Source organism: Haemorhous mexicanus, chromosome 1 (assembly GCF_027477595.1).
Source record: "Haemorhous mexicanus isolate bHaeMex1 chromosome 1, bHaeMex1.pri, whole genome shotgun sequence".
In the NCBI taxonomy this organism is placed as follows: Eukaryota; Metazoa; Chordata; class Aves; order Passeriformes; family Fringillidae; genus Haemorhous; species Haemorhous mexicanus.
Window position 1 is genome coordinate 158,259,256 of NC_082341.1, and position 14,750 is coordinate 158,274,005.

At 60.3% G+C, this 14,750-nt stretch overlaps 1 protein-coding gene across 4 annotated transcripts in view; it reads right to left on the minus strand.

The window, feature by feature from the left end:
* CPSF1 (cleavage and polyadenylation specific factor 1) overlaps nucleotides 1-14,750 on the minus strand; it is a 130,987-nt gene that overhangs the window by 17,233 nt on the left and 99,004 nt on the right. For all 4 annotated transcript variants that reach the window (XM_059868611.1, XM_059868620.1, XM_059868628.1 and 1 more), the window contains exons 29-32: nucleotides 7,925-8,066; nucleotides 5,159-5,311; nucleotides 2,797-2,973; nucleotides 25-91 (exon numbers count right to left, since the gene is read on the minus strand). In XM_059868611.1, coding sequence (XP_059724594.1) covers nucleotides 25-91; nucleotides 2,797-2,973; nucleotides 5,159-5,311; nucleotides 7,925-8,066 — 539 coding nt within the window. The remainder of the gene's footprint in view (nucleotides 1-24; nucleotides 92-2,796; nucleotides 2,974-5,158; nucleotides 5,312-7,924; nucleotides 8,067-14,750) is intronic.

The following is a 14,750-nucleotide window of genomic DNA, read 5'->3' on the forward strand; positions in this document are numbered from 1 at the left end:
CGCCGCGCGCCGGCTGTGCCGTACCCAGGAATCCCAGCTGGGTGCCGTCCACCATGAAGTCCACGCTGTAGACCTCCAGCGGCTTGGCGTCCTGCGGGGACACCCCTGTCACCATCACCTGGGCACCACCCGAGACCCCCAGGTGACCCCCAGAGCCTTGGGCTGCCACCTCCGAGGGTCCTCCAAGAGCCCCCAGTGTCCCTCAGGTGTCACCCAGAAATGTCCCCCCCGTGTCCCTCAGGTGTCACCCAGGTCCCTCAGGTGTCCCCCAGCAATGTCCCCCCCGTGTCCCTCAGGTGTCCCCAGGACCCTCAGGTGTCCCCCAGGTCCCCCAAGTGTCCCCCTCTGTCCCTCAGGTGTCCCCAGGATCCTCAGGTGTCCCCCAGGTCCCCCAGGATCCCCAGGTGTCCCCCCGTGTCCCTCAGCTGTCACTCAGGTCCCTCAGGTGTCCCCCAGCAATGTCCCCCCCCGTGTCCCTCAGGTGTCCCCAGGATCCTCAGGTGTCCCCCAGGTCCCCCAAGTGTCCCGTAGGATCCCCAGGTGTCCCCCTCTGTCCCTCAGGTGTCCCCAGGATCCTCAGGTGTCCCCAGTGTCCCTCAGGTGTCCCCCAGGTCCCTCAGGTGTCACCCAGGTCCCTCAGGTGTCCCCCAGCAATGTCCCCCAAGACCCTCAGGTGTCCCCAGGACCCTCAGGTGTCCCCCAGGTCCCCCAAGTGTCCCCCAGGTGTCCCCCTCTGTCCCTCAGGTGTCCCCAGGATCATCAGGTGTCCCCCAGGTCCCCCAGGATCCCCAGGTGTCCCCCCGTGTCACTCAGGTGTCCCCCAGGTCCCTCAGGTGTCCCCCAGCAATGTCCCCCAGGACCCTCAGATGTCCCCAGGATCCTCAGGTGTTCCCCAGGTCCGACAGGATCCCCAGGTGTCCCCCAGGATCCCCAGGTGTCCTCCAGGACCCTCAGGTGTCCCCCAGTGTCTCTCAGGTGTCCCCCAGGGTCCCCAGGTGTCACCCAGGACCTTCAGGTGTCCCCAGGTCCCCCAGGTGTCCCTGGAGATGTCCCCAGGTCCACCAGGTGTCACCCAGGATCCCCAGGTGTCCCCAGGTCTCTCAGGTGCCCCAGGTCACCCAGGTGTCCTTGGAGACGTCCCCAGGTCACTCAGGTGTTCCCAGGTGTCCCCAGGTCCCTCAGGTGTCCCCCTGTGTCCCTCAGGTGTCCCCAGGATCCTCAGGTGTCTCCCAGTTCCCCCAAGTGTCCCCCAGGATCCCCAGGTGTCCCCCAGTGTCCCTCAGGTGTCCCCAGGACCCTCAGGTGTCCCTGGAGATGTCCCCAGGTCTCTCAGGTGTCCCCAGGTTCCTCAGGTGTCCCCAGGTTCCTCAGGTGTCCCCAGGTCTCTCAGGTGTCCCCAGGTCCCCCAGGTGTCCCTGGAGGTGTCCCCAGGTCCCTCAGGTGTCCCTGGAGGTGTCCCCAGGTCCCCCAGGTGTCCCTGGAGGTGTCCCCAGGTCCCCTGGGCACCTCTCAGCTCCCACCCAACCCCCCTGGTGGCCCTCCCTTCCTGTGGGTGTGCCCTCCCTGTCCCTGGTGGCCCCAGGGGGGCTTGGTGGCCCCAGGGGGGTTTGGTGGCCCCAGGGGGGATTTGGTGGCCCCAGGGCAGTTTGGTGGCCCTGGGAAGGTTTGGTGGCCCCAAGGTGGGTTTTGTGGCCCCGAGGGGGGTTTGGTGGCCCCATGGCAGTTTGGTGGCCCCATGGTGTGTTTGGTGGCCCCGTGGCAGTTTAGTGGCCCCGTGGCAGTTTGGTGGCCCCGTGGCAGTTTGGTGGCCCTGAGGGGGATTTGGTGGCCCCATGGCAGTTTGGTGGCCCTGGGAAGGTTTACTGGTCCCATGGCAGTTTGGTGGCCCCGAGGGGGGTTTGGTGGTCCTGGGAAGGTTTGGTGGCCCCGAGGGGAGTTTGGTGGCCCCGAGGTGGGTTTAGTAGCCCCATGGTAGTTTGGTGGCCCGGTGGCAGTTTGGTGGCTCCAGGGTGGGTTTAGTGGCCCTGGGAAGGTTTGGTGGCCCCGTGGCAGTTTGGTGGCCCTGAGGGGGGTTTGGTGGTCCCACGGTGGGTTTAGTAGCCCCGAGGGGGGTTTGGTGGGCCCATGGCAGTTTAGTGGCCCCGTGGCAGTTTGGTGGCCCCAGGGTGGGTTTGGTGGCCCCATGGTGGGTTTGGTGACCCCGTGGCAGTTTGGTGGCCCTGGGAAGGTTTGGTGGCACTGAGGGGGGTTTGGTGGCCCCAAGGTGGGTTTGGTGGACCCATGGCAGTTTGGTGGCCCTGTGGCAGTTTGGTGGCCCCAGGGTGTGTTTGGTGGCCCTGTGGCAGTTTGGTGGCCCCATGGTGGGTTTAGTGGCCCTGGGAAGGTTTGGTGGCCCCGTGGCAGTTTGGTGGCCCCGAGGGAGGTTTAGTAGCCCCGAGGGGGGTTTGGTGGGCCCGTGGCAGTTTGGTGGCCCCATGGTGTGTTTGGTGGCCCTGAGGTGGGTTTAGTAGCCCCATGGTAGTTTGGTGGCCCCGTGGCAGTTTGGTGGCCCCGAGGGGGGTTTGGTGGCCCTGTGGCAGTTTGGTGGCCCCAGGGTGGGTTTGGTGGCCCTGGGAAGGTTTGGTGGCCCCAGGGTGTGTTTGGTGGCCCCGTGGCAGTTTGGTGGCCCCAGGGTGGGTTTAGTAGCCCCATGGTGGGTTTGGTGGCCCTGTGGCAGTTTGGTGGCCCCAGGGTGGGTTTGGTGGCCCTGTGGCAGTTTGGTGGCCCCGAGGGGGGTTTGGTGGCCCGGTGGCTGACCCGGCTGACGAGGGACAGGGTCTTGCTCTCCTCCTGGTAGCGCAGCAGCGAGATGCTCTTCATGAGGTCGGCGGCCAGGATGAAGCTCTTGACGCTGATCATCTGGTGGATGTAGAGCTGCGTGTCGATGAAGGCCATGCCCGTCAGCTCGTTGTCCTTCAGGCTCCACAGGAAGATCTGAGGGGACAGGGGACACCCCGAGGTCACCATGGAGGTCCTCAACCCCATGGTGGCCTCTGGCACCTCCTGGGTGGCACCTCAAGTCACCAACCCAAACCCAATTGACGTTGAGTGGCCACCACCACCATCCCATTGTCCTTCAGGCTCCTCAGGAAGATCTGAGGGGACAGGGGACACCCCAAGGCCACCATGGAGGTCCTCAACCCCATGGTGGCCTCTGACACCTCCTTGGGGACATCTCAGGTCACCAATCTGAACCCAACGGTGAGTGGCCACCAAGATTGGCTGTTGGCCTTCAGGCTCCACAGAAGATCTGAGGGGACAGGGGACACCCCGAGGTCACCGTAGAGGTCTTTGACCTCATGGTGGCCTCTGACACCTTGGGGACATCTCAGGTCACCAAGCTGAACCCACTTTGAGTGGCCACCAAGATTGGCTGTTGGCCTCTAGGCTCCACAGAAGATCTGAGGGGACACAGGGACACACCGAGGTCACCACAGGTGTACCCAGGTGTGCCCAGGTGTTCCCAGGTGTGCCCAGGTGTGTTCAGGTGTGTACCCAGGTGTGCCCAGGTGTGCCCAGGTGTGTACCCAGGTGTGCCCAGGTGTGCCCAGGTGTGTTCAGGTGTGCACCCAGGTGTACCCAGGTGTACCCAGGTGTGCCCAGGTGTGCCCAGGTGTGCCCAGGTGTACCTTTTGCCCGATTGCAGACACCAGGTAGCCGTGGCAGTGGCACAGGGCAGTCACGGGTGTGATCAGGTGTGTACCCAGGTGTACCCAGGTGGGTACCCAGGTGTGCCCAGGTGTGCCCAGGTGTGCCTTCTGGCCGATGGCAGACACCAGGTAGCTGTGGCAGTGGCACCGGTGTGTACCCAGGTGTGCCCAGGTGTGCCCAGGTGTGTGCCCAGGTGTGCCCAGGTGTGTGCCCAGGTGTGCCCAGGTGTGCCCAGGTGTGCCCAGGTGTACCCAGGTGTGCCCAGGTGTACCTTTTGCCCTATTGCAGACACCAGGTAGCCGTGGCAGTGGCACAGGGCGATCACGGGTGTGATCAGGTGTGTACCCAGGTGTGCCCAGGTGTGTGCCCAGGTGTGCCCAGGTGTGTTCAGGTGTGTACCCAGGTGTGCCCAGGTATGCCCAGGTGTGCCCAGGTGTACTCAGGTGTGTTCAGGTGTGTACCCAGGTGTGCCCAGGTGTGTGCCCAGGTGTAACTTTTGCCCTATTGCAGACACCAGGTAGCCGTGGCAGTGGCACAGGTGTGTACCCAGGTGTGCCCAGGTGTGCCCAGGTGTACCTTCTGGCCGATGGCAGACACCAGGTAGCTGTGGCAGTGGCACAGGTGGGTACCCAGCTGTACCCAGGTGTGCCCAGGTGTGTGCCCAGGTGTGCCCAGGTGTGTGCCCAGGTGTGCCCAGGGGTACCCAGGTGTGCCCAGGTGTGCCCAGGTGTGCCCAGGTGTGTTCAGGTGTGTACCCAGGTGTGCCCAGGTGTACCCAGGTGTGCCCAGGTGTGCCCAGGTGTGTTCAGGTGTGTACCCAGGTGTGCCCAGGTGTGTTCAGGTGTGTACCCAGGTGTGTACCTAGGTGTACCCAGGTGTGCCCAGGTGTGTTCAGGTGTGTACCTAGGTGTGCCCAGGTGTACCTTTTGCCCTATTGCAGACACCAGGTAGCCGTGGCAGTGGCACAGGGCGGTCACGGGTGTGATCAGGTGTGTACCCAGGTGTGCCCAGGTGTGTGCCCAGGTGTGCCCAGGTGTGCCCAGGTGTACTCAGGTGTGTTCAGGTGTGTACCCAGGTGTGCCCAGGTGTGTGCCCAGGTGTACCTTTTGCCCTATTGCAGACACCAGGTAGCCGTGGCAGTGGCACAGGTGGTTACCCAGGTGTGCCCAGGTGTGCCCAGGTGTACCTTTTGCCCGATGGCAGACACCAGGTAGCCGTGGCAGTGGCACAGGGCGGTCACGGGTGTGATCAGGTGTGTACCCAGGTGTACCCAGGTGTGTACCCAGCTGTGCCCAGGTGTGCCCAGGTGTGCCCAGGTGTACCTTCTGGCCGATGGCAGACACCAGGTAGCCGTGGCAGTGGCACAGGGCGGTCACGGGTGTGATCAGGTGTGTGCCCAGGTGTGCCCAGGTGTGCCCAGGTGTGTACCCAGCTGTACCCAGGTGTGCCCAGGTGTGCCCAGGTGTACCTTCTGGCCGATGGCAGACACCAGGTAGCCGTGGCAGTGGCACAGGGCGGTCACGGGTCCCTTCTGCTCCTTCTCGTAGAGCACCTTGAACTTGTTCTTGGTCAGCGGCTGCCCCGGCTCGGGCACCACCTCGATCACGTCCAGGATCAGGATCTGACAGGTGAGACACGCACAGGTGAGACATGGACAGGTGAGACATGGACCCCCTGGCACCACCTCGATCACGTCCAGGATCAGGATCTGACAGGTGAGACACGCACAGGTGAGACATGGACAGGTGAGACATGGACAGGTGAGACATGGACAGGTGAGCCATGGACAGGTGAGCCATGGACCCCCTGGCACCACCTCGATCACGTCCAGGATCAGGATCTGACAGGTGAGACACGCACAGGTGAGACATGGACAGGTGAGACATGGACAGGTGAGCCATGGACCCCCTGGCACCACCTCGATCACGTCCAGGATCAGGATCTGACAGGTGAGACATGGACAGGTGAGACAAGGACAGGTGAGACACGGACAGGTGAGACATGGACAGGTGAGTCATGGACAGGTGAGACATGGACAGGTGAGTCATGGACCCCCTGGCACCACCTCGATCACGTCCAGGATCAGGATCTGACAGGTGAGACACGCACAGGTGAGACACGGACAGACAGGTGAGCCATGGACAGGTGAGCCATGGACAGATCAGGTAAGACATGGACAGGTGAGCCATGGACAGACCAGGTGAGCCATGGACAGGTGAGCCATGGACCCCCTGGCACCACCTCGATCACGTCCAGGATCAGGATGTGACAGGTGAGACACACACAGGTGAGCCATGGACAGACAGGTGTGCCCTGAGATCCACCAGCACCACCTCGATCACGTCCAGGATCAGGATCTGACAGGTGAGACACGCACAGGTGAGACATGGACAGACCAGGTAAGACATGGACAGGTGAGACATGCACAGGTGAGACATGGACAGACCAAGTAAGACATGGACAGGTGAGACATGGACAGACCAGGTAAGACATGGACAGGTGAGACATGCACAGGTGAGACATGGACAGACCAAGTAAGACATGGACAGGTGAGACATGGACAGACCAGGTGAGACACAGACAGGTGAGCCATGGACCCCCTGGCACCACCTCGATCACGTCCAGGATCAGGATTTGACAGGCGAGACATGGACAGGTGAGACATGGACAGACAGGTGAGCCATGGACAGACAGGTGAGCCATGGACCCCCTGGCACCACCTCCATCATGTCCAGGATCAGGATCTGACAGGTGAGACACGCACAGGTGAGCCATGGAAAGACAGGTGAGCCATGGACCCCCTGGCACCACCTTGATCACGTCCAGGATCAGGATCTGACAGGTGAGACATGGACAGGTGAGACACAGACAGGTGAGACGTGGACAGGTGAGACATGGACAAGACCAGGTGAGATGTGGACAGGTGAGACGTGGACAGGTGAGACATGGACAGGTGAGACATGGACAGACCAGGTAAGACATGGACAGGTGAGACATGGACAGACCAGGTGAGACGTGGACAGGTGAGACATGGACAGGTGAGCCATGGACAGCCCAGGTGAGCCATGGACAGCCCAGGTGAGTCACGGGCAGACCAGATGTGTCCTGCACCCCCAGGTGAGTCCTGGGACCCTCCAGGTGTGTCCTGGAACTCTCCAGGTGTCCCCCCAGAACACCTTCAGAGCCCCACAGGTGTCCCAAAAGTGTCCCCATGGTCCTCAGAACATTCCCCAGGTGTGCCCAGGTACGTACCCGGCCCCCAGAGGTGACCTCCTCGCCCTGCATCAGGCAGGTGTGACCCCAGGTGTGCCCCCAGGTGTGCCCAGGTGTGCCCAGGTACGTACCCGGCCCCGACAGGTGACCTCCTCGCCCTGCATCAGGCAGGTGTGACCCCAGGTGTGCCCAGGTGTGCCAGGTGTGACCCCAGGTGTGCCCAGGTACGTACCCTGCCCCGACAGGTGACCTCCTCGCCCTGCATCAGGCAGGTGTGACCCCAGATGTGCCCCCAGGTGTGCCCAGGTGTGACCCCAGGTGTGCCCAGGTACGTACCCTGCCCTGACAGGTGACCTCCTCTCCCTGCATCAGGCAGGTGTGACCCCAGGTGTGCCCCCAGGTGTGCCCAGGTACGTACCCGGCCCCGACAGGTGACCTCCTCACCCTGCATCAGGCAGGTGTGACACCCCAGGTGTGCCCAGGTGTGCCCCCAGGTGTGACACCCCAGGTGTGCCCAGGTGTGCCCCCAGGTGTGCCCAGGTACGTACCCTGCCCCGACAGGTGACCTCCTCGCCCTGCATCAGGCAGGTGTGACACCCCCAGGTGTGCCCAGGTGTGCCCCCAGGTGTACCCAGGTACATACCCGGCCCCGACAGGTGACCTCCTCGCCCTGCATCAGGCAGGTGTGACCCCAGGTGTGCCCAGGTGTGCCCCCAGGTGTGACCCCAGGTGTGCCCAGGTGTGCCCCCAGGTGTGCCCAGGTACGTACCCGGCCCCGACAGGTGACCTCCTCGCCCTGCATCAGGCAGGTGTGCCCCCAGGTGTGCCCCCAGGTGTGCCCAGGTGTGACCCCAGGTGTGCCCCCAGGTGTGCCCAGGTACGTACCCTGCCCCGACAGGTGACCTCCTCGCCCTGCATCAGGCAGGTGTGACACCCCAGGTGTGACGCCCCCAGGTGGGACCCCAGGTGTGCCCCCAGGTGTGCCCAGGTGTGACACCCCCAGGTGTGCCCAGGTACGTACCCTGCCCCGACAGGTGACCTCCTCGCCCTGCATCAGGCAGGTGCCCACGGCCACGTAGCCCTTGAGGCCCGACACCGTCTCCTCGGAGCGCAGCGACACCGTCTTCATGCAGGTGACGTGCTCCCACTCCTCCAGCGCGATCCTGCACAGGTGGGACCAGGTGAGACCAGGTGGGCACAGGTGGGCACAGGTAAGACATGGGGAGGGTCAGAGTGGGGTCAGGGGTCACCCCAGGTGTGGCTCAGGTGATGCCCCAGGGACACATCACTTCATACAGGTGACGTGCTCCCACTCCTCCAGCGCGATCCTGCACAGGTGGGCACAGGTGAGACATGGGGGGGGTCAGGGTGGGGTCAGGGGTCACCCCAGGTGTGGCTCAGGTGGTGCCCCAGGGGTCTCAGGTCACCCCATGCAGGTGACGTGCTCCCACTCCTCCAGCTCCATCCTGCACAGGTGGGCAGAGGTGAGACCAGGTGGGCACAGGTGAGACCAGGTGAGACATGGGGAGAGTCAGGGTGGGGTCAGGGGACACCCCAGGTGTGGCTCAGGTGATGCCCCAGGGGTCTCAGGTCACCCCATGCAGGTGACGTGCTCCCACTCCTCCAGCTCCATCCTGCACAGGTGGGACCAGGTGAGCACAGGTGAGACATGGGGGAGGGGGGGTCAGGTGTCACCCCAGGTGGGGCTCAGGTGGTGCCCCAGGGGTCTCAGGTCACCCCATGCAGGTGACGTGTGCCCGCTCCTCCAGGGTGATCCTGTACAGGTGGGCACAGGTGAGATATGGGGAGGGTCAGGGTGGGGTCAGGGGACACCCCAGGTGTGGCTCAGGTGGTGCCCCAGGGGTCTCAGGTCACCCTGTGCAGGTGACGTGTTCCCACTCCTCCAGGGCGATCCTGCACAGGTGAGACCAGGTGAGACATGGGGGGGTCAGGGTGGGGTCAGGGGTCACCCCAGGTGGGGCTCAGGTAAGACATGGACAGGTGAGACATGCCCCAGGTGACTCAGGTGGTGCCCCAGGGACACATCCCTTCATACAGGTGACGTGCTCCCACTCCTACAGCGCCATCCTGCACAGGTGAGACCAGGTGAGACATGGGGGGGTCAGGGGTCACCCCAGGTGTGGCTGAGGTGGTGCCCCAGGGGTCTCAGGTCACCCCATGCAGGTGACGTGTGCCTGCTCCTCCAGCGCCATCCTGCACAGGTGGGACCAGGTGAGACCAGGTGAGACATGGGGAGGGTCAGGGTGGGGTCAGGGGTCACCCCAGGTGGGGCTGCAGGGCTCAGGTGGTGCCCCAGGGGTCTCAGGTCACCCCATGCAGGTGACGTGTGCCCGCTCCTCCAGCGCCATCCTGCACAGGTGGGACCAGGTGGGCACAGGTGAGACCAGGTGAGACATGGGGGGGAGGTCAGAGGGGCACCCCAGGTGTGGCTCAGGTGATGCCCCAAGGACACATCACTTTATGCAGGTGACGTGTGCCCGCTCCTCCAGCACCATCCTGCACAGGTGGGCACAGGTGAGATATGGGGAGGGTCAGGGTGGGGTCAGGGGTCACCCCAGGTGTGGCTGAGGTGGTGCCCCAGGGGTCTCAGGTCACCCCGTGCAGGTGACGTGTGCCCGCTCCTCCAGGGCGATCCTGCACAGGTGGGCACAGGTGGGCACAGGTGAGACATGGGGGGGTCAGGGGTCACCCCAGGTGGGGCACAGGTGGTGCCCCAGGGGTCTCAGGTCACCCCGTGCAGGTGACGTGTGCCCGCTCCTCCAGGGCGATCCTGCACAGGTGGGCACAGGTGAGACCAGGTGGGCACAGGTGAGACATGAGGAGGTCGGGTGGGGTCAGGGGTCACCCCAGGTGGGGCACAGGTGATGCCCCAGGGACACATCCCTTCAGGCAGGTGACGTGCTCCCACTCCTCCAGCTCCATCCTGCACAGGTGGGACCAGGTGAGACCAGGTGGGCACAGGTGAGGAGAGGGTGGGGTCAGGGTGGGGTCAGGGGTCACCCCAGGTGGGGCTCAGGTGGTGCCCCAGGGGTCTCAGGTCACCCCATGCAGGTGATGTGTGCCTGCTCCTCCAGGGCGATCCCGGGCACAGGTGGGCACAGGTGAGACCAGGTGGGCACAGGTGAGACCAGGTGGGCACAGGTGAGACCAGGTGGGCACAGGTGAGGCATGGGGAGGGTCAGGGTGGGGTCAGGAGTCACCCCAGGGTGCTCAGGTGACGCCTCAGGGGTCTCAGGTCACCCCATGCAGGTGACATGTGCCTGTTCCTCCAGGGCAATCCTGGGCACAGGTGACACCAGGTGGGCACAGGTGAGGAGAGGGTGGGGTCAGGGCGGGGCCACAGAGGCACCCCAGGGTGCTCAGGTGACGCCTCAGGTCCCCCCCGTGCAGGTGACATGTGCCTGCTCCTCCAGGGCGACCCTGGGCACAGGTGAGCACAGGTGACACCAGGTGGGCACAGGTGAGGAGAGGGTGGGGTCAGGGCGGGGCCACAGGGGCACCCCAGGGTGCTCAGGTGACGCCTCAGGTCCCCCCCGTGCAGGTGATGTGGGCCCGCCCATCCAGGGCGACCCTGGGCACAGGTGACACCAGGTGGGCACAGGTGACACCAGGTGGGCACAGGTGACACCAGGGGGGTTCGGGGTGGCTCAGGTGGTGCCCCAGGGACACAAAGCCCACACAGGTGATGGGTTCTGAGCCCTCCAGGGCCACGCTGAGGCTCCAGGTGAGCTCAGGTGGGCACAGGTGAGCTCAGGTAGGCACAGGTGAGCTCAGGTGGGCAAAGGTGGGGTTTTTGCAGCTCCCAGCAAGAATTTTTGGGGTTCCTGATGGAATTGTCGGGGTTCCTGAAGGGGTTTAGGGGTTCCTGATGGAATTTTTGGGGTTCCTGAGAGGATTTTTGGAGTTTCTGATGGGAGTTTTGGGGTTCCTGAAGAATTTTTGGGGTTCCTGATGAATTTTTGGGGTTCCTGATGGGATTTTGGGGTTCCTGAGAGGATTTTTGGGGTTCCTGATGGGATTTTGGGGTTCCTGAAGAATTTTTGGGGTTCCTGGTGAAGTTTTGGGGTTCCTGATGGAATTTTTGGAGTTCCTGAAGGATTTTTTGGGGTTCCTGAGATGATTTTTGGAGTTCCTGAAGGGGTTTAGGGGCTCCTGAAGGTTTTTTGGATTCCTGATGGGATTTTTGGGTTCCTGATGGAATTTTTTGGGTTCCTGATGGGATTTTTGGGTTCCTGAGAGGATTTTTGAGGTTCCCAGTGGAATTTCTGGGGTTCCTGATGGGATCTTTGAGGTTCCCAGTGGAATTTTCGGGGTTCCTGAAGGGGTTTGGGGGTTCTTCAAGGATTTTTGGGTTCCTGATGGAATTTTTGGGCTTCCTGAGAGGATTTTTTGGGTTCCTGAAGGTTTTTTGGGGTTCCTGATGGGATCTTTGAGGTTCCCAGTGGAACTTTCGGGGTTCTTGAAGGGGTTTGGGGGTTCCTGAAGGATTTTTGGGTTCCTGATGGAATTTTTTGGGTTCCTGATGGGATCTTTGAGGTTCCCAGGAGGATTTTTGGGGTTCCTGAAGAGTTTATTGGAGTTCCTGAAAGGTTTTTCAGGTTCCTGATGGAATTTTTGGGGTTCCTGATGGAATTGTTGGAATTCCTGACGGGGTTTAGGGGTTCTTGAAGGATTTTTCAGTTCCTGATGGGATTTTTGGGATTCCTGATGGAATTTTGAGGTTCCCAGGAGGATTTTTGGGGTTCATGATGGGATCTTTGGAGTTCCTGATGGGTTTTTTGGGTTCCTGATGAAGTTTTGGGGTTCCTGAATAATTTTTGGGGTTCCTGATGGGATTTTTGGGGTTCCTGAGAGGATTTTTGGGGTTCCTGATGAAGTTTTGGGGTTCCTGAATAATTTTTGGGGTTCTTGATGGGATTTTTGAGATTCCAATGGAATTTCTGGGGTTCCTGATGGGATCTTTGAGGTTCCCAGTGGAATTTTTGGGGTTCCTGATGGGATCTTTGGAATTCCTGAAGGGGTTTGGGGGTTCCTGAAGGATTTTTTGGGTTCCTGATGGAATTTTTGGGGTTCCTGAAGGGGTTTGGGGTTCCTGAAGGATATTTAGAAGTCCTGATGGGTTTTTTGGGTTCCTGAGAGGATTTTTGGGGTTCCTGATGGAATTTTGGGGTTCCTGAAGGTTTTTTGGGGTTCCTGATGGAATTTTTGAGGTTCCCAGTGGAATTTTTGGGGTTCCCAGGAGGATTTTTGGGGTTCCTGATGGGATCTCTGGAGTTCCTGAAGGTTTTTTGGATTCCTGATGGGATTTTTGGGGTTCCTGATGGGTTTTTGGGTTCCTGAAGGATTTTTGGGGTTCCTGATGAAGTTTTGGGGTTCCTGAATAATTTTTGGGGTTCCTGATGGGATTTTTGAGATTCCAATGGAATTTCTGGGGTTCCTGATGGGATCTTTGAGGTTCCCAGTGGAATTTTTGGGGTTCCTGATGGAATTGTTGGGGTTCCAGAAGGGGTTTGGGGTTCCTGATGGGATCTTTGAGTTCCTGATGGAATTTTTGGGGTTCCTGAAGAGTTTATTGGAGTTCCTGAAAGGTTTTTCAGGTTCCTGATGGAATTTTTGGGGTTCCCAGGAGGATTTTTGGGGTTCCTGATGGGATCTTTGGAGTTCCTAAAGGTTTTTTGGATTCCTGATGGGATTTTTGGCGTTCCTGATGAAGTTTTGGAGTTCCTGATGGAATTTTGGGGTTCCTGATGGAATTGTTGGGGTTCCTGCAGGGGTTTAGGGGTTCCTGATGGTTTTTTGGGCTTCCTGATGGAATTTTGAGGTTCCCAGGAGGATTTTTGGGGTTCCTGATGGGATCTTTGGAGTTCCTGATGGGTTTTTTGGGTTCCTGAAGGTTTTTTGGGTTCCTGAGAGGATTTTTGAGGTTCCCAGTGGAATTTCTGGGGTTCCTGATGGGATCTTTGAGGTTCCCATGGAATTTTTGGGGTTCCTGATGGAATTGTTGGGGTTCCAGAAGGGATATTTGGGGTTCCTGATGGGATCTTTGAGATTCCTGATGGGATTTTTGGGGTTCCTGAAGAGTTTATTGGAGTTCCTGAAAGGTTTTTCAGGTTCCTGATGGAATTTTTGGAGTTCCTGATGGAATTTTTGGGGTTCCTGATGGGATTTTTGGGGTTCCTGATGGAATTTTTTGGGTTCGTGATGGAATTTTTGGGGTTCGTGATGGGATTTTTGGGGTTTCCCAGGGATATTTTGAGGTCTCATGGGGACGTTTTGGGGTCCCTGGATGTTTTTGGGGTCCCACCTGGTGTTGGGGATGGGGTCACTGCAGGGTTTGGGATTTGGGGTTCCTGAGGGTGTTTTTGGGATCCCTGATGGGATTTTTGGGGTCCATGGTGGGAATTTTGGGGTCCCACCTGGTGTTGGGGACGGGGTCACTGTGGGGGTTTGGGATTTGGGGTCCCTGATGGGATTTTTGGGGTCCCAGGATGTTTTTGGGGTCCCTGGTGGGATTTTTGGGGTCCCACCTGGTGTTGGGGACGGGGTCACTGCAGGGTTTGGGATTTTTGGGGTCCCTGGTGGGATTTTTGGGGTCCCAGGATGTTTTTGGGGTCCCTGGTGGGATTTTTGGGGTCCCACCTGGTGTTGGGGATGGGGTCACTGAGGGGGTTTGGGATTTGGGGTTCCTGAGGGTGTTTTTGGGGTTCCTGATGGGATTTTTGGGGTTCCTGAAGGATTTTTGGGGTCCCAGGATGATTTTGGGGTCCCACGTGGTGTTGGAGATGGGGTCACTGCAGAGGTTTGGGATTTGGGGTCCCTGGTGGGATTTTTGGGGTTCCTGATGGGATTTTTGGGGTTCCTGAGGGTGCTTTTGGGGTCCCTGGATGTTTTTGGGGTCCCACCTGGTGTTGGGGACGGGGTCACTGCGGGGTTTGGGATTTTTGGGGTCCCACCTGGTGGGATTTTTGGGGTCCCACCCGGTGTTGGGGACGGGGTCACTGCGGGGGTTTGGGATTTGGGGTCCCTGGATGTTTTTGGGGTCCCACCTGGTGGGATTTTTGGGGTCCCACCTGGTGTTGGGGATGGGGTCCCTGCGGGGGTTTGGGATTTGGGGTCCCTGGTCGGTGTTTTTGGGGTCCCAGGATGTTTTTGGGGTCCCACCTGGTGTTGGGGAATGGGGTCACTGCGGGGGTTTGGGATTTTTTGGGGTCCCACCTGGTGTTGGGGACGGGGTCACTGCAGGGTTTGGGATTTTTGGGGTCCCTGATCGGATTTTTGGGGTCCCAGGATGTTTTTGGGGTCCCTGGTGGGATTTTTTGGGGTCCCTGGTGGGATTTTTGGGGTCCCACCTGGTGTTGGGGATGGGGTCACTGCAGGAGTTTGGGATTTGGGGTCCCACCTGGTGGGATTTTTGGGGTCCCTGGTGGGATTTTTGGGGTCCCAGGATGTTTTTGGGGTCCCACCTGGTGTTGGGGACGGGGTCACTGTGGGGGTTTGGGATTTTTTGGGGTCCCACCTGGTGGGATTTTTGGGGTCCCAGGATGTTTTTGGGGTCCCACCTGGTGTTGGGGATGGGGTCGCTGCGGGGGTTTGGGATTTGGGGTCCCACCTGGTGGGATTTTTGGGGTCCCACCTGGTGGGATTTTTGGGGTCCCACCTGGTGTTGGGGACGGGGTCACTGCAGGGTTTGGGATTTTTTGGGGTCCCACCTGGTGTTGGGGATGGGGTCACTGCGGGGGTTTGGGATTTTTTGGGGTCCCTGATGGGATTTTTGGGGTCCCAGGATGTTTTTGGGGTCCCACCTGGTGTTGGGGATGGGGTCCCTG